This window comes from Mizuhopecten yessoensis, unplaced genomic scaffold (assembly GCF_002113885.1).
Source record: "Mizuhopecten yessoensis strain PY_sf001 unplaced genomic scaffold, ASM211388v2 scaffold11065_1, whole genome shotgun sequence".
Lineage (NCBI taxonomy): Eukaryota > Metazoa > Mollusca > Bivalvia > Pectinida > Pectinidae > Mizuhopecten > Mizuhopecten yessoensis.
In genome coordinates this window covers 327,927-347,441 of record NW_018408861.1, presented here as the reverse complement: position 1 = coordinate 347,441, position 19,515 = coordinate 327,927, and the positions used below count along the sequence as shown (strand labels likewise).

At 37.6% G+C, this 19,515-nt stretch overlaps 2 protein-coding genes across 2 annotated transcripts in view; one reads left to right on the top strand and one right to left on the bottom strand.

The window, feature by feature from the left end:
• Positions 1–393: 393 nt before the first annotated feature.
• Positions 394–6,693, top strand: LOC110465229 (actin, cytoplasmic 1-like). The gene is made up of 2 exons (XM_021520912.1): positions 394–627; positions 5,358–6,693. Exons 1-2 carry the CDS (start codon positions 505–507, stop codon positions 6,360–6,362), a joined length of 1,128 nt encoding a protein of 375 aa, XP_021376587.1. The 5' UTR covers positions 394–504; the 3' UTR covers positions 6,363–6,693.
• A 5,031-nt stretch (positions 6,694–11,724) lies between these two features.
• Positions 11,725–19,515, bottom strand: part of LOC110465230 (eukaryotic translation initiation factor 3 subunit B-like) — a 16,572-nt gene continuing 8,781 nt past the window's right edge. Inside the window, exons 13-18 of the mRNA XM_021520913.1 lie at positions 18,439–18,517; positions 17,928–18,066; positions 16,580–16,705; positions 15,147–15,224; positions 14,304–14,412; positions 11,725–12,367 (exon numbers count right to left, since the gene is read on the bottom strand). Of these exons, the coding sequence (XP_021376588.1) occupies positions 12,276–12,367; positions 14,304–14,412; positions 15,147–15,224; positions 16,580–16,705; positions 17,928–18,066; positions 18,439–18,517 (623 nt within the window). The 3' untranslated portion in view covers positions 11,725–12,275. The remainder of the gene's footprint in view (positions 12,368–14,303; positions 14,413–15,146; positions 15,225–16,579; positions 16,706–17,927; positions 18,067–18,438; positions 18,518–19,515) is intronic.

The following is a 19,515-nucleotide window of genomic DNA, read 5'->3' as shown; positions in this document are numbered from 1 at the left end:
TGATCTCCAAATAATATAATCTTCAACTTGTTGAAGGCGGTTATTATAATGTAGAAGTAGAAGAATCCACGTCATAATCATTAAGAAAGTAAGATATGTCCCTGTCTATCGCGGGCTCACCAGATCCATAAAATCAATCACAATGTATTAAAAATATCCTTATTTTCTACATCAGCACACTGTGTACTATACATACTTTACCATATTCAAACCCTGATTGGTAAGAAGATCTTCCCACCACTATTTTAAGACTGAGAAAAGTCACATTTATCCTAGCGTTGAAGCCAACAAGACGTGATTGTTTATGTAAAGAACGACAACTCTAAGTAGGTATTGTCAAAAATAGGTTTGAATTTCCAAATTTGGTCATGGTTAGTGATCGATAGCGCGCGACCACCAAATATGGTAACATCCGGGACATGCACCGTTAAGCGGAAATTGACGCCCGCCAGAAATTTGACAACAGATAATAAAATCTCATAACATCAACGACTTTGAAGCACAATGGATGACGACGTTGCAGCAGTTGTTATAGATAATGGTTCGGGAATGTGTAAAGCAGGTTTTGCCGGTGACGATGCTCCAAGAGCTGTTTTTCCGTCTATAGTCGGACGACCCCGGCATCAGGTAAGGATTTAAAACATCGGTTGTGATTTAACTTGTCTTATAAACGTCGAGTCATTTACGCTTGGTTAATTTATTTAAACGTTTTATGAAATCGCCTAAATAACGTTCCCCCACCCATTCATCGACCCACCTACACTCATCCTCTTAAATAGATTCAAAAGCACCAGAAGATCGAGTGACCTGTTTCTGGGCCCTTAGGTGAATTACCGAATAGACGAATAAGGGTATGCTTATACTATAATAACATATTTCATTCAGGAAACTAAAACATTTCCAAATTTATTTCATCGTTTGTATTTACTAATTTTTGTATTAATACTAAAATGTTTTGCAAATCAGTGATTCTTTTTTGTCCAGACAAGGAAGGTCTAGTTACTACTAGCATGGCGGCCGTCTGTTTCGACACTGCTGTATTCGGCAACATTGATTTTACAAAATATCAAAACAAGAGCAACTCTTCTATCATTTTAAAATGAAGAAAATCTTGAATTGCTGTTAGGCCTATTATAATGTTGATTGATTCAAGTTTGAACATCCAATTAAAAAGATGTTTGGGCATCAGCTGTGATTTCCGGTTAATATTGCCAAGCTTAAATATAGTTTTACACTCCAGTGAATTTACACCTCCGTTAAAACATAAGGAAATAATAAATATGCATGCAAAATAATAATGCAGCTATAATAGGTATTATGGTGGCCTATCTCTGCCATCGACTTCTGAATCTAAATGTTGACATAGTTTTTTAAAGGCGTCGAATATATTCTGAGAAGATGTTGACATAATCTATGAATAATGTCACAATGATGAAATTATGTCAGCATATTTCTACATTTTCAGAGAAAATTTTGACGAGAAAATTATCACAACTTGGCTTTTTAATTTTATCATGTTAATGCTAATTGCTAAGATGTGACATCGACTTGCCACTTTTTTTTGCAAAGCAAAACAGAGCAGTAAGCAAATGATGAAGCATTCTCCAAGAAGTTATCACCTTTCCACTCAATATTGTGAAGACTCCCTTTTTGGCTTTGTGAAATTCAATGCGCAAAATTGTGAAAAAAATGAAGCGTGAGATTGCAAAATGATGAAGAAAACCTGAACTTTGGTCAAAAAGGGGCTATAAGACACCAATTATACATGGTCTAGTGGTCAACATTAACAAAAAAAACAGCAGCATATTTTGATTTTTTTGTATGTTTCATTTCTTAAACTTTCAAGATGCACATAATATAGTGTGTCACTGTGATCTTTAGAAACTATAACACGAAGAAAATTCATCTGACTGTCTTAAGTGGTTTTGAATAAATTTATGATTTCCTGGTACTCCATCTGGGTAAGGTTTATAGCTGATTTGAAGTTAATTCTCATTCAATCTTTGAGGTGTTTGTTAGTTAAAGAAGTCTGCAGAAAAGTACAAAGGTTGTTCATTTAACCAAAAAAATAATAGAAATAGAAATTGGATGATCTGACTCGGGGTCGATAGTATGGGCCAATTCAGACAAGGTTTTCTCTGTCGAATCATCAGCGTCACCAAGGTCAAATGTCGTCTTCGTATTAGTAACCGAAGCAGGCACATTTTCCGTTTGAAAAAAAGCCAAGCAAACTCTTCTGTGAACTATCCGACTCCTTTTTCAATTTCTTAACGTAGTATTTACCATTACGAGACATAGTTTGTTTACAGTTTGATTTTTAACATCCGGGTAGTTAATTTTGACACGAGCCAAATCATTACATTAGACGACTAACCATTGGCTGTAAATAAAATTTTATCCAATCAGAATCGAGCTATTAATGAGAGCGAATGACTCATATGACGCATATCGACTAAAGGCGGAAACAACAGAATAAAACTGGGGGTGAGAGTGTCAGAAAAGTTGCGGTTGTTAAAGCCTCCGAAACAGAAAGTACATTCGCGAATGCAAGCGTACATTTCATTCGTTTGTTATGTGAATTTTGTCTTTCATTTGTGGGTTTTTTTCGCAGCATTGTGAAAAAATATGGCCTTTTCAAATTGTGAAGTAGCCAATGATCGGCATCTAATATAGTAGGTGGAAAGGCGCTGACATGACTTATATTGCTGTTATAAACAAGAGGCCCAGAGGGCCTGAATCGCTCACCTGAATATGTGTAAAATAATTGGTATGAAGTCAAGATATAGCACTCGATCCATGGAAGGTGCTGTAAGGGTAAGCACATATGAAATTTCAGAAAGATCCAGCACATATGAAATTCCAGAAAGATCCATCAAGTACTTGAGATATAGCGAGAGCAAACTTCAAACAGAGCCCCACCCCTGTGCCCCTAGGAGGGTCATACCTACCGTTTATAAAAAAAATTGAGACCCCTTGGACAAAGGATGCTCCAGACTAAGGATTTTAAAGGTTTTACCTCTATTTCTCTTATTGGGCCCCGTCCTTCTGCCCCCTGGGAGACCAAACCCAATGCTTAAACAAAATTGAGTCCCCTTGGCCCAAGGATGCTCCAGACAAAATAAGGATAAAATCCCTTAATCCCTATGGTAGAAGAAGGATTTTAAAGGTTTTACCTCTATTTCCCCTATTGGGCTCTGCCTCTCTGCCTCCAGGGAGATGAGACACACCGTTTATACAAAATTGGTTCCCTTTCACCCAAAGATGCTTCATACCAAATTTGGTAGGAGGCCGGGCTCATGATCAAAGGGTTGCAGGTTTGAGTCACGTCATGGCACTGTGTTGTATCTATGAACAACATACTCCGTTTGTTCCAGTCTACTCAGCTGCAAATGAGTACATGGTTGGGCAGTGCTCCAATTGTTGAACGCTAGCTGTGATAGCCAAAATTGCAGCACCAGGTGTGTGTTTCCTAGGGAGTTGAGAAAGATATTGGCTGGTTGCAAAGGCCCTGTGACCAGATAGTAATTTATGAGCCGCTTTGAGATGACCAACGAATAAGGTTGTGATAAAGCGGTATTTAAAGGGGCTGGTCGGGGGAAAAAAAACAAAATAAATGGGTCTAAATGCGTTCTCTGGCCTTCCAAAAGTTATACCACGGCAATATGATGGTCGAGTTCTGCTTGCAATGTCCAGTTTTGACCACTGAAATCCGCGTAAATTTAGCGCAGATCTATTTATATATGTCACGTGGTTGTTTCGAAAGTGAGGCAGTGAAGATAACAACAGTAGCACGCCGTCTATCAGTCATGTCAGACTCAACTAGCGGACAAGACAGCAATACTATACGTAAATAATTGTTTTCAAAGGTCACGTATGATGCAAGTGTAGTATGTCTACCTATATGTTGTTATATATAACAGTATTGATACCTCGTGCCTGTCATGACTTTTGCATGCATCTTTTTCTTTCGCCACAATGTTTACATTTGGCCTTGTTGATGACGCGCATGCGGTAAAATTACATCACTGATCTGGGTCAATTGAGAGTTTTAGACTGTCAGGTGGCGATTAAGGATTTCTTCATAATTTTAATTTTTACTCTTATGGAGTGAATTTCAGGAAAATTTGAATCGGTATGTTTCATACGAAGGTATTTTAATCATGTGTATGCCATTTTAGCAAATGGGACATGTTTTCCCCGACCAGCCCCTTTAAGAACCTGAAGTTATTATTATTTTATTATTAATAATTTATCTAAGAACACTGTGGGGACCTAGCAAACTATTAGAGGAACAGGGTATTTGAGTAATGCAAGTTACAGATCTTGTTCGGATGGCGGTATGGCGTCGAAAAGATATCGAGCATCTATAGCAATTTTGCCTGAAACTAGCAATCAAATCTGTAAGCATCATCTTCTTTTGGTATTGCCTTAATAACCCCCTTTTCCCATCGCATAACCTCACAAAAGTCACCAGCATTTGCCGGATGTTGACAGCAGACGACATCCACTAAACAGCATGCGGCAAAAGCGTGTGAAAAAAGTCGTCCGGTCAAGGTTCATCTTCTCGACTATGGAAGGTCATGTACCACGTGTGGTGTATAACTCACATTTATCAACAGTCTGCATGTTTATACAATGATCTGAGAGTGGAATAACACAGCGTATTGTGGTAGAAAGAGGAATAGCTTTAATATCATTCTTCTTCCATTGGGATGAAGGTATTTTGATCAAATTTGAACAGTAGTATGCTATGGGGAAGGGAAATACATTTTGTATAAATAGTGGGTTTGAACCCCCTGGGGGTGGAGGGTTGGGGCCTTAATAAGGAAAATAGAAAAATAGCTTTAAAATTATTATTCTTCTGTAGGAATGACAGAATATTGTCCATATTTGGTCTAAAGCATCCTTGGGTGAAGGGGACTTAATTTTGAATCAACCATGGGTCTGACCCCCCTGGGGGCAGAGGGGCGATGCCTGATGGGGGAAACAGCAAATTCTTCAAAATCCTCCTTAGGAATGACAGGATTTTGTCTAATTGCATATAAATATACCCCCTGACTAACCATGTAATACATGTACACTACCAGCAACATCTGACTATTTCAATTTCAATTTTGCTAACATTTCTAGGTGAGCGATAAAGGCCCTCTTGGCCTCTTGTTCAATTGGGAATGGGTCCCTGTACTGGCCCCTATAAACACCTGGCACATTGATATAAATCTTGCACGAGGTTCATGTGGTGGTGTTTGCACTTCTAGTTTGTTGACTTTTTAAACCTTTTGAGTCTTGTTTCCATAGACATTTACACTATAAACAACCAAACATTTTCTTCATATTAGTTACTTTTGTCTTCCTAGGGTGTCATGGTTGGTATGGGACAAAAGGACAGCTATGTTGGTGATGAGGCCCAGAGCAAGAGAGGTATCCTCACTCTTAAATATCCCATTGAGCACGGAATCGTCACTAACTGGGATGACATGGAGAAAATCTGGCACAACACCTACTACAATGAGTTGCGTGTGGCACCTGAAGAGCACCCTTCCCTCCTCACTGAAGCTCCTCTTAACCCTAAGGCCAATAGAGAGAAGATGACTCAGATTATGTTTGAAACCTTCAATGCACCTGCAATGTATGTTGGTATCCAAGCTGTGCTTTCACTGTACGCCTCTGGTCGTACAACAGGTATAGTCCTGGATTCTGGTGATGGTGTCTCCCACACTGTTCCCATATATGAAGGCTATGCTCTTCCTCATGCTATTCTACGACTTGATTTGGCTGGGCGTGACCTGACAGATTATCTCATGAAAATTCTGACAGAGAGAGGATATTCTTTCACAACTTCCGCAGAAAGAGAAATTGTAAGAGACATAAAAGAGAAACTCTGCTATGTTGCTTTGGATTTTGAACAGGAAATGGCCACTGCTGCTTCCTCCTCTTCCCTGGAAAAGAGTTACGAGTTACCAGATGGGCAGGTCATTACAATAGGCAATGAGCGGTTCCGCTGTCCAGAAGCCATGTATCAGCCATCTTTTCTTGGAATGGAGGCTTGTGGTATTCATGAAACCACTTACAATGCAATTATGAAGTGTGATGTTGACATTCGAAAAGATCTATATGCCAACACAGTTTTGTCAGGAGGATCAACAATGTATCCTGGAATAGCAGACAGGATGCAGAAAGAAATCACCGCTCTAGCTCCAAGCACCATGAAGATCAAGATTATAGCTCCACCTGAGCGAAAGTATTCTGTATGGATTGGTGGATCCATTTTGTCCTCTCTGTCTACTTTCCAGCAGATGTGGATCAGTAAGGCGGAGTATGATGAAAATGGTCCTAGTGTTGTACACAGGAAGTGCTTCTAAGTTCTGGTATTGTTCTTCGTGTAAAGCTCAGGTCTCGAGCATACAGAATGAGGTGATTCGTCCAAAACATTTTAAACACACATTTTTGATTTCAATGATATTGTAATATGCATGCAATTGTAACAATTTAAATATCAAATGCTACTGTTGACTTTTGCATAATACAAACATCATTATGAAATCAAATGAAACATGTTTGAGTTTGATGAACTTTTAATATCTTTATCAGTGAACTTAGGTGATGTTTTAAAAGCAAGTTGTACAATAAATGTTTTCCTATGCTTTGTAAAACATTGTTTGTTTGAATTAAAAAAATGTTTATTTTGCAGAACTTGCTACTTCAATTTCTAGCAACATTTTTGCCTCTGAAATTAAAATAGATGCGTCCAAAAAAAACATGATGAATGTTAAAGTTTATGGCAAATGTTTTGTTAATTTAAGGCCCCTGGTCACATTAATACGGGTGCTCCATAGTAATCCCAGTGTCATCAGATACGGGCCATGCAGTACCGACTGAAGGCTAATCTACCTGAAATTTCTTATGATGATACATTGTTATTGTATGCAGGTGTGCAATAGTGGTTTAAAAAATTCCTAATGGCAAGATCGCTGTTACTAAAAATAGAACCAGCTAGACAGTAGTTTCCCCTTAGTTACTATTAACAGAGAGGGGGGAAGAATCAGCTAGCCAATAGTTTCCTTCCCCTTGGTACTAATACAGAGAAAGGGGAAAGAATCGGCTAGCCAACAGTTTCCCCCCTTGTTACTATTAACAGAGAAGGGGAAAGAATCAGCTAGCCAATAGTTTCCCCCTGGTTACTAATACAGAGAAAGGGTAAAGAATCAGCTAGCCAACAGTTTCCCCCTGGTTACTAATACAGAGGGGGAGGAAACAATCAGCTAGACAATAGTTTCCCCCTGGTTACTAATACAGAGAAAGGGGAAAGAATCAGCTAGCCAACAGTTTCCCCCCTTGTTACTATTAACAGAGAAGGGGAAAGAATCAGCTAGCCAATAGTTTCCCCCTGGTTACTAATATAGAGAGGGGAAAAGAATCAGCTAGCCAAAAGCTTCCCCTCTAATAACTAATACAGAGTAGGGAAAGGATTGGCTAGTCACCAATATCCCCCATTAACAATACTATGGAGATGGGGGGGGGGGGAGAATTAGCTAGCTGATTTTTTCCCCTGGGGGAAAAAACTAACTAGTCTATTTCTTCCCTGGGGAACTTTCAGACGGGGAAGGAAATGACTTCTACACCGGGAATATATTGTCAAAATACATCAGATAAGGGCCTTGCAGAAGGCTTAACTTTCTGAAATTTCTCATGATGATGCACTGTGATTATATGCAGATGTGCAATAGTGGTTTAATAAATATCCTAAGGTCAAGGTCGCTGTTACTGAAAACGGAAACAGGAATTTATTGTAAAAAAAAACACGACTCTTACAGAAGGCCAAATTTTCTGAAATTTCACAAGATGGTACATGTGCAATATGGCTTTAAAAAGTTTTGGACGTAAATGTTGCTGTTACTTTGATATTGGCAAATTTTACATCTCTTAGCCGCAAAACATTTTATGAAATTATGAAATGAAGCTGTCAGATTAAAAGAAGATGTCAACCGACCAAACCTCAAGGTCAAATTTTACATCTCTTTAACTGTTTAAACATTTTGTTAATGATAATATGAAGCAGAATTGGTCGGAATCAAGCAAGGTGTTAACTGATTTAACCTCAAGGTCATAAGATCAAAGGTCAAGGTCAAATTTTACATCTTCACTGCTTAACATTTTCTTATGACAAGAAACGATGTTGGTCATAATTAACCAAGGTGTCAACTGACCAAACCTCAAGGTCAAAGTAACATTGGAGACAACTGGGCCAGAGGTTGCAAAATCTTCTGTTATCTTATTTGAGACCTGGTTTTAGGATGTGACACACTATCATCCCATGATGTATATGAACATGTAACTGTTCTGTTTCACTGTGTCTTGATAAAAGAGCAGATCGCTCCAAAAACTTGACATCCTAAACTTGTCCACACTGTTGGAATTACTTCTTTGCCCCATTTATATATATAAATATACAAATTGATGGCCATTCATGAAACAGTGGCCGAGATACGCTCCAGAAATCATTATTTAACTCATTCACCCCTGAAATGTTGTTATTAACTATTCCAACCTTTGAATTGGAAGAGTTCAAATGTGTCTTCAGGGGTGAATGAGTTAAGTACTCCAAGTCAAGGTCAAATTTCGGTCACACTGACCTAACAATAAGGTGTAACCCATCGCCTTTGAACAAAGTTTGATGCCAATTCATGAAACAGCCACTGAGATTATGCTTCAGAAACCATTGTTTTGAACAAAAAGGTAAAATTGTGGTCACAGTGGCCTGGTTTTAGAATAAGACACTGCCTTCCCATGATGTATCTATATACAAATTGATGGCCAATCATGACACAGTGGCAAAGATATGCTCCAGAAACCAATATGTAAAGGTCAAATTGAGGTCACAGTGGCCTGGTTTTAGAAAGAGACACTGCCTTCCCATGTTATATCTATATACAAATTGATAGCCATTCATGACACAGTGGCAAAGATATGCTACAGAAACCAATATGTTAGAACTTCAAGTAAAGGTCAAATTGAGGTCACAGTAACCTGGTTTTAGAAAGAGACACTGCCTTCCCATGATGTACCTTTGTACATAGTTTGATGCCCTTATGAAAAATTAATTGTTATATTCACTGGAAACCATTATTTTAGTACTTCAGGAAAATAGTATGTGCCATAATGTACATGTACATTGATCTGATGACATTTTGTGAAACAATGGCAGAAACAAGGAAAGCAAATACATGCGACAAAAGGGAATTTCAAGGAGAAAAAGGAGATGGGTAGGGTATTTACTAAGGAAAGACAAACATGACATTAATAGAGAGACAATCTACTGGATGGCTGATGGAAATAGGAAATAATGGAGGCTAAAATCAACATGGTCTAGAACTGCAGAAAAATAACTGAAACAGACTTGTTCAACCTATACCCAAGTGAAAGCAAAGGATCGCACTGGATGCCCTTTGGACCCAGTGGCCTTAACAGGATTAAGTAGCCAAAGCAAGTGGAAATAGTTCTGCTGGATTTCTTGATACAACTGAAGTGTGTGATAAGAATCACTCCTCTCCATGTTGCTATTTTTAGCAACATACCTGAGTATGCACTTGCATAAATGTATCTTGATACACCAGACATTGTGATAATCAACATTCAAAAAACAAGCCCTGAATGTCCTAAAGCTGTATCGTTTAACCGTTAACATTCACGGCACTACAACCAGGTAAATGTGTTGAATGCAAGTCCCTATTCAGGGTCATGCTGTGATCTTGCAAATCTAATGAATCCAGGTTGCCTTAATCTCGACTAAACCAAATAGAACTGGTTTCTTGACCTGTTTACAAGTGGATCTGTGCCCACCAATATAAATCGATCATAGAAATTGAATTTATGGCTAATGGCCTCGACTTTTAATCCAAAATAATGTTTTCATAGACAGCCTTATGCAGTTGATAGCCAAGGAAACAAAAATGCCATGGGAATGACATCGATATAGTTTGATAGTTTTCAACACATTTGACCCCTATGACCTTGTGTAAATGCCAAGGTCATTCATTTGACTGAACTTGGTAGTCCTTCATCCCAGCATGTTACTGGCCAATTATCATTATCCGAGTCTTTTGGGTACTCAGAAGATGTTGTTTAAAATTTTCAAAGATAATAAATTCATGTGACCTTGGTCAAGAAAATTCTATAAATTGGGCTATCCCATCTTGCTCAAGTTTTTCAGCATACTGGGTATTTAACATTTTTTGAAAAGGAATCTACAATTTTCTTTAAAAGGAACCCTCTCCCATTGAAGGCAAACCACTGGCAATTCCACTATAGATATTCATACAGACAGTAAACTTCCCTTTTGTTTTGAATATGTTATAAACTACTGCTGTTCAGGTAGCTCAGTTGGTCTAGGGTTCGAATCCCAGTCTTGTGCTGTTGCAGTTTTACTCTAAAAACACTGTTGTTGATATCTTTTTCATTTAATACACCTTTTCTTCTCTCATAAAAGCTCTGCAAGGTAGAGGTTTATTTTCAGAAATGATTTATTAAAGCTATTGCCATGCAAGAAGAAAAGATCCCAAGTCGCAGTTATAGTTTTTGGAAGTGATATAAGGATCCTTAAACAAGAGGCCCAATGGGCCTGCATCGCTCACCTGGTATCAATCTCACATTGTAACCTAAAAAGTGATCTTAAATAAAGCTACAGGCAAAATATCAGTATTAATGATTATAAGTCATTCAAAACAACCTGTTAAAAGATTTTAAATCATTTGACCCATGTGACCTTGATTTTTGAACAAGGTCATTACGATGAACAAACTTTAAAGCCTTTCAGTTCATCATGCAACTTGCCAAATATCACCATCCTAGACCTTTTGTTTAATGACATTAGGTCATTTACATATCTGACCTTGAAAGTGGATCAAGGTCATTCAAATGACTTGATAGCATTTCATCCAAATATCATAATTCTGGGCCTCATGGTTATTCAGAAAAAGTTGTTAATAGATTTTAAACAAATTTGACCCATGTGACCTGGAATATAAGTAAAGGTCATTCATTTGAACAAACTTGGTGGCCCTTCATCCCAACATGCTAATGGCCAAATATCATCACCCTCAGCCTTTTGGTCCATGCGACCTTGAATATGAGTGAAGGTCATTCATTTGAACAAACTTGGTAGCCCTTCATCCCATCATGTTACAGGCCAGCTATCATTATCCTGCAAATTTTGATGTTTCAGAAGAAGTTGATTGTGACCTTGAAAACAACTCATGGTAATTCATTTGAACAAATTTGCTAGCCCTTCATCATAGCATGCTACTGGCCAAATATAAACATCCTGGGCCTTTTGGTTATTCAGAAATTGTTCAAAGTGTTTTATTAGACAATTGACCACGGTTACCTTGAATATGAGTGAAGGTCATTCATTTGAACTAACTTGGTAGCCTTTCATCCCAGCATGCTACCGGTCAAATATCATCACCCTAGGCTTTTTGGTTATTCAGAAGAAGTTGTTTAAAAGTTTTTAACATATTTGACTCCTGTGACCTTGAAAATTGGTGAAGGTCATCTATTTGTACAAACTTGGTAGCCCTCCGTCCCAGTTTGCTTCTGGCCAAACATCGTCAACCTAGGCCTTTTGGTTAATAAAAAGTTGTTTTGACGACGGACGCCGCACCACAGTATAAGCTAACGTGGCCGTTCGGGCCAGGTGAACAAAAAATCAAGACAAACATTTTGTAAATATCACAAAGAAAATTTTATTTGATTGACAAATTCCCCTTGGTATCCCCTGGATAGATTGGTGTACATGGAAGCACACTTGTGAGAAACAAAAAGGACTAACATGGTATGGTGCTATCCTGTATGCCACAGGGAACTGTCCTGAGTAATGGCCAAATAATAAAGATAGCGACAAGAAGCTGTAATTACACAATGGTAGAAGGACTAAGTAATACAGCAGCACTATAACAGAATGTACCTGGTGACAGGTCATGCAATAACTTATGAAATCATTCATGGTAGGTATGTAGCTACTTTTCATAATAAAATTACTGTTAGTCTCCTCAAGGTAAATATCCCCGAAGATAAAATGGTAGTTCATTGTAATCAAGAATATAGTCCACTGCATTCAATGCTAATACAGCAGCGAGCTTGCCCTCTAGTCAGAACCAGTTTTCAAGATGGCTGCTGGTGGTAAATGTATGATACCGGGTCTGTCTAGAGGCACACCCTTGTCTAGAGGCACACCCTTCGGTGATGTATCTGGGTCGCTAGTGAAGTAGGCCAACTGTCTACTCGTCAACAATGGTCTCTTCGACAGATTTCAAAAACTCAACGGTCTCTTCATCGTACTCTTCTTCGTAGCATTCATCTGAATCAATGCCTGAAATGAAAGGCATGTGAAAATCAAGCATCAGCTTCTTGAACTGTTAATGATCATGAATTCGGAATTCATTATTGGCTTGGCATATTTTACCCAATAATTAATTGCTGTAGAGGCTAACATTTTCATGTTAAAACTATTCAAATATTTGAAATGAGAAAAAAATTGGTAATGTTTCTGCAAAGCATATTTCAGAGCAAGTCAATGATCATGTGTGCATCTTTTTGCTTCAAATTAGTAAATGTGAAAGTGAAAGTTGGCAAATTTGTTCACTCTTATAGGATTTAGCAGTTATTAATTAACGTCAACTGCTTGGTTTTGTTTTGTTTTTTGTTTACAAATTATTGCTTGCTTTCCAGCAATGAACTCTTAACTTTTAATACTTAATCAGAAAATATTAAGATGATTAGACAGAGCGTTACAGAATGTCAGCTCTCCTTACCATTACTCAAAAAGAAGATATTAAGATGATTAACAGAGAGTTACAGAATGTCAGCTCTCCCTACCTTTACTTAATCAGAAGATATAAAGATGATTAGACAGAGAGTTACAGAATGTCAGCTCTCCCTACCGTTACTTAATCAGAAGATATAAAGATGATTAAACAGAGAGTTACAGAATGTAAGCTCTCCCTACCGTTACTTAATCAGAAGATATTCAGATGATTAGACAGCCAGTTACAGAATGTCAGCTCTCCCTACCGTTACTTAATCAGAAGATATAAAGATGATTAAACAGAGAGTTACAGAATGTAAGCTCTCCCTACAGTTACTTAATCAGAAGATATAAAGATGATTAGACTGAGAGTTACAGAATGTCAGCTCTCCCTACCGTTACTTAATCAGAAGATATTAAGATGTTTGGACAGAGAGTTACAGAATGTCAGCTCTCCCTACCGTTTCTCAATCAGAAGATATTAAGATGATTAGACAGCAGGTTATAGAATGTCAGCTCTCCCTACCGTTACATAATCAGAAGATATTAAGATGATTAGACAGAGAGTTACAGAATGTAAGCTCTCCCTACCGTTACTTAATCAGAAGATATTAAGATGTTTGGACAGAGAGTTACAGAATGTCAGCTCTCCCTACCTTTACTTAATCAGAAGATATAAAGATGATTAGACAGAGAGTTACAGAATGTAAGCTCTCCCTACCGTTACTTAATCAGAAGATAAACAGATGATTAGACAGAGAGTTACAGAATGTCAGCTTTCCCTACCGTTACTTAATCAGAAGATAAACAGATGATTAGACAGATAGTTACAGAATGTCAGCTCTCCCTACCGTTACTTAATCAGAAGATATTAAGATGTTTGGACAGAGAGTTACAGAATGTCAGCTCTCCCTACAGTTACTTAATCAGAAGATATACAGATGATTAGACAGCCAGTTACAGAATGTCAGCTCTCCCTACCGTTACTTAATCAGAAGATATACAGATGATTAGACAGCCAGTTATAGAATGTCAGCTCTCCCTACCGTTACTTAATCAGAAGATATTAAGATGATTAGACAGAGAGTTTCAGAATGTCAGCTCCCCCTACCGTTACTTAATCGGAAGATATACAGATGATTAGACAGAGGGTTACAGAATGTCAGCTCTCCTTACCGTTACTCAATCAGAAGATATTACTATTATTAGACAGCGAGCTTAAGAATGTCAGCTCGCCCTACCGTTACTTAATCGGAAGATATTAAGATGATTAGCCAGAGAGTTACAGAATGTCACCTCTCCCTACCGTTACTAAATCAGAAGATAATAAGATGATTAGACAGATAGTTCCAGAATGTCAGCTCTCCTTACCGTTACTCAATCAGAAGATATTAATATTATTAGACAGCGAGCTTAAGAATGTCAGCTCTCCCTACAGTTACTTAATCAGAAGATATTAATATTATTAGACAGCGAGCTTCAGAATGTCAGCTCTCCCTACCGTTACGCAGCTCTATCCTCCTCTCCCTCATCTCTTCATACTCCTGCAATTTGTTTTCCCGGAATCTCTCATATTCTGCCATCAATGCGCGGCGCTTCTCTAGCAGCTCCTACAATAGAAACAGCAATATTTTGACAAGTGCATTTTCTAGTTACACTTTGACTTAGGTCAAATAACAATTAATTCCAAATGAAAAATACTGCTAAATATATTCACTTCCCATCAACCAACTAAAAGCCACTTTCAGCACTTCTTGAATCAATATTTGGCATAATTTTCATGAGATGTCCCAAGATACATCTCTTTCAACACAAGTCTACTCTTTCAGAAATCATAAATGATAAGGAATTTCAATGCAGTGATATGATTTTTTTTATTAAAATGATCATTTTTCTTATACTTAAAGAGCTTTTGTATTTTACCCACTTAATGTCCTAGGGTATCTGATGCTCCATTTTTTTTTTTATCAAACTATACAAATCATAACTATCAGCAACCATCTTGGCTGTAGTTTCTTTACATCTGGGGCTTATTAATGTTAACATTCAGATCAACCAGGTTGTCTTTTCTTTAAATGAAATATTTCAGAAGTAAAACCCGACAGATCTGTAAATGTTTATGCAGACCTTAAAAGACTTTGCCAGAAAATAACATGAAATCACTACGTCCGTCCCTATTTCATAAACAAACAACTCTGGTCCATCTGATCCAACCATTTGGATCGCAATAAATGAAAGCAGCCCTGTTGACTGGGAAATCTACATCACCTATCAGTATCAGTGGAATTCACTTATTAATACTGTCCAATGAAAGACACTATCATATCCATATTGGAAAACTTACAGTTGAAACGTTGGATTGTCGAAGTCTGTCAATCATCTCAAACTGCTCGGTGTACTTCTTCATGTTTTTCTTGATACTCTGAAACATGAACTCACCAATGTAGACATGATAAACATACACAATTTTTTTTTTTTATTTATCAATATCAGTGAATTAAACAGCACTGATACCACTCTAAATATATGATACACATAAATAAAGACAATGGTTCATTGTTTAACTTGCATATCATTTAAAGAATCAATGAATGATGTATAAACAAAAACACAAGAGACCAAGACAGCCTGTATCTTTAAGCAATCTCTGCAAAATATTCTCATTCATAAACTATGGTTACAGGATTCATCAACCTTTTTCATGTTTAATTTGTTATGACCCAGGATCTAAATCACCTGCATCAATGCTAACCCAAGGACCAATCTCGGTTACATGCCTAACAACTCTATACCTGTATATGGTTCTTAAGTGTGGATCTCAACTGTTTCCATGTAATGACTCAGGAAATAGTCCAATTCCCAAGGACGGGGACNCACCCACCCCACCCCAACCCCCAGGGTCTAGCAATAGTATATACTTGATGGTCGGAGACCAAGACTAAGTCCTCAGGGTCAAAGCTAACAAAGGAACCACTGCTGGTAGCATAGTTTTGATGTCTCTTCATGCCAAGCATTTATATTTTTAGTTTTAAGGTGGGAATCTCAACCAAAACTCAGGATTAATCCCCAGGAGGAATGCATGTCTTTTCATGCCCAAAAATTATGTCGATATGGTGTAGAGATCTCAGCAGATTCCATGCAGCACTTAAAGTCAGACTGAATGGCTGCTCCTAGCATTAGGATTGCATTTACCACTTTATGCCTAACAAATTATATGTGGTTTTAGGGTGGGATCTCAGCCTTTTCAAGATATGATTCAAGGAGTAAGTCCCTAAGATGGGGTTGGACCTAAGAGCCAATCTTGGCAGGTAAGATGTAATTTATCTATTTAAGCCTTTTACATGTTTATGTTGTGAATAGTGGGGAACTGAATAAATTTAAAGAAGAAGAGAAGTACAGTCAAAATTTCTCTATATGGGCCCTGCTCTTCATGCAGTGGAGCTAAATTCCTCTATATTAGCCCTACTCTTCATGCAGTGGAGCTAAATGCAAAATGTAGCTGCCAAAAAAGTAACTAAACACAAAGTGAAACTAGACGGTACAGTGGAAATATAGGCCACAGGGGCCAACATGTCCCAAATAAAGATGTATAAATTGTATATCAAGTTTGATGGATATGAGACTTGTAATATCAGTGAAAGGGAGCTAACCACAAACTCCATCAGATAGATAACCAGAAAAGGCAAGCACGTAATGTCCTGTCCAGCAATGTGGTCAGTGAATAAAAAATAATTGCAAAACAAGTAAAAAGAATATTCATCAAAAATAACATCCTACCTTAATGGCATCGCTGGACAATAGTGAAGGCGGTCTGGGTCTCCATAGCAACTGACAGAACCTGTCCAATGGCTGCTTCTGTAACAAGCGGCCTTGGAATGACCAGATCCAAAAGGCATTGTCAACCTGCCAATAGTAAATAAATAAAATAATCAAATGGAAAGATACAAGCATTCTCTCCAAAATTCTAAAATTCTGTACAACTTCTAACAGGGCTGTTTCAGGATGTATGCTACCACATGTTTCTGTTCTAATCTTGAGTCAGCCTTGTAACAATGCATGCTATATAAAATCACCCAAAAAGTGATATGTCTACATCAAGACATTAGATATTTAAAATTAGTTCATAAAAAGTTATTTTCCTAAAGCTTATTACTTTGGTTCTTATTTCAGTGTATCATTACATTGGTTCTAATTTCAGTAACTGTCAAAAACCAAGTTGTCTGAAAAAGAATTTGAACAGGCGGATATTTAGCAAAAACATTCAACTTCCGGTGTTAAAAAGGGTTAGTACAGGAATTTTACCATCAAAAGAAGGGTGTCTATAAGGCCCTTTTTTGGGCCCTAGTATATTCAGATTTTCACCTCTTTATTTTGTTCAAAGATGTCCTATTTTATGACATACGGAAAAACTAAGGTAAAACTTAGATCGAAAGTGGGTTTCTGGGGATACCAAAAGGGGTATGGTAAATCACAAATATAGTTTGCTGTTTTCAAAATGAGCTTAAAAACCAAAACATGGCCATTTCTGTTTTTGAAAACATGCATAAATTAGACAAGCATATGTAACAGAATGCAAAATGACATTAATTCAATTGTCACTTAAAGATTTTTTATATAAAACTAACGATTACGTCAGGGGGGTCTTTACATTCATTTTCAATTGATAAGCATTTTTTCTCTTAATAATTTCCTTATAGACACCCTTCCTTTAAGGCCTTTTTAGGGGGGGGGGGGTTCAGATTAAAAAATGGCCTTGAAAACAGCTACTGAAAATAACACTGCATGTGCTACTAACACTGCACCCCATTTTCCACTGGTATGTTTCATCACCGCTCACAGAACTAAGAATATTAACTCTAACATTCTAACATTGCCAAAAGTGCTTTATTTTCTTGTATTCTCTAAATTCATTTTTTAAAAGAACTGGCAACATTTAACAACTAAAATAAGAATTCAATAGATTTGTCAATCAAATGCTATTTTTGACACTTTTCAGGCATTAACATTTGAAAAGGGATTTTAGGGCTATTCAATGCCAACTCATGTTTTTTGGTCGTTGTTTCAACCCTGAATGAGCTCTGTTTACAAAGTTCTGAATTCTACAGCATTGACAATTTGTATGTACCTTGTGCCCCCACCAGCTGACAGCAGACACTACATATCGCCCTGTGGGGTCCCACTCCACATCTGTTGCCATGAAGTGTTCTGTTTGTGCCATCACAGTCACATCAGACGCATCCACAAACTCCAACACGCCATTCATACTGTCATAGCAAATATCAGTTGTAAAGAACTCTTCCATAACGGTTTAAATCATTTTGGGGCAGTACAAGTTTCACATTCATAAGAAAATCACAGAGCTGGAGTTAAAGCTGTTGATATTTTACTGTGTTTCAGGAAATGTTTACCCTACAAACTTGCTCCAGGAAGAAATCTATTAAACTTTGACTGAAAAAATGAAAGTGCTATATAATAATCTATTCATGAACTACAGAGGAAATATCAATGATGCATTCATCTTATATTTTATTAACATTTCAACTCAAACTTGATTATTGAAAATTAAAAGTTTCAACAGCAATTTGCATTAAAGTGAAATATATACCCAGTTAAAAGCTATTAACAACTTAACTTACTTCCGCAAACCTGCCAATACTATAAATTGTCCTGATGGACTCCAGAACAGGTGGTTGGCTGTCCTCCTTTCCAGGGTTTCTACAGTAAAATGCATATTGTCAATAACCACAATGAAGTTGAGGGGAAAATGCCCAGAGTCTTTGTATCTTTCAGTACCATGATTCAATGAATCATAATTCACAAATAAGCTGTGTTCCATATTAATTAGTCTGTACAAAGTAAATTTATTTGAACAAGAATACCAAAGTTTGCACCTTGGCATATGTTGTTATGGTATAAAGTTCTGTCATTCAGAAGTTACAGCCAAGTTATGACTTTAGATGTCAGTCACTACTTAAGGTGGCTCCACACATCGTCATCAGCTGTACTTTTTCATGACGTACTTCCGGAAAAAGTACAGCTCGGACTCAATTATCTTAATCGAAATATGCATGTACACCGTGTCGTCATTTCCGTATTGCGTATCGGGCATTCAATATCGTAGTGCAAATTATAATAACACGTTGGCCGTTTGCGTTTAAACGGTCAAACCGATCGGACCACTGTTGTTCGTTTATTAAATAAGGAAGGACCTAGTAATCTGATGCTGCTTTCAGGCGAGCCTTGAGAAAGCCTTGCAAGCCTTGCATACACATTTGCAGGTCCACCAGGATTTATACCCGAAATTGTTACATTTAACACGGTCAAACTGGTTGTTCCGCATACACGAACAGGCCCCTGGTAAACAATAGTAGAGTGCGTGCCGATGATATGTCAACACCCGATATCGAGATTTTACCGGGAAATGTATAATCACACGTACTTCAGGAATAAAGCTTTCCAATTCATTGACATAAACAGACTCACGGGAAGACAGTGACATGAGACCAGACGACCTCAAGAAGGTCATATAGGAAACACATGGAATGCGGACGTACCAACCTCACATGTGCATATCACGTGCTTACACGAGTTCATAAGCTGAGGGAGTTTCGCTCTGTCGATTAAATCGTGTTTACAAATGTAGTCTACTTACTCTGTGAAAATAATGTTTTGTAAAATATCAAGATACCTATGAAATGCATGTGTGAGGGCAC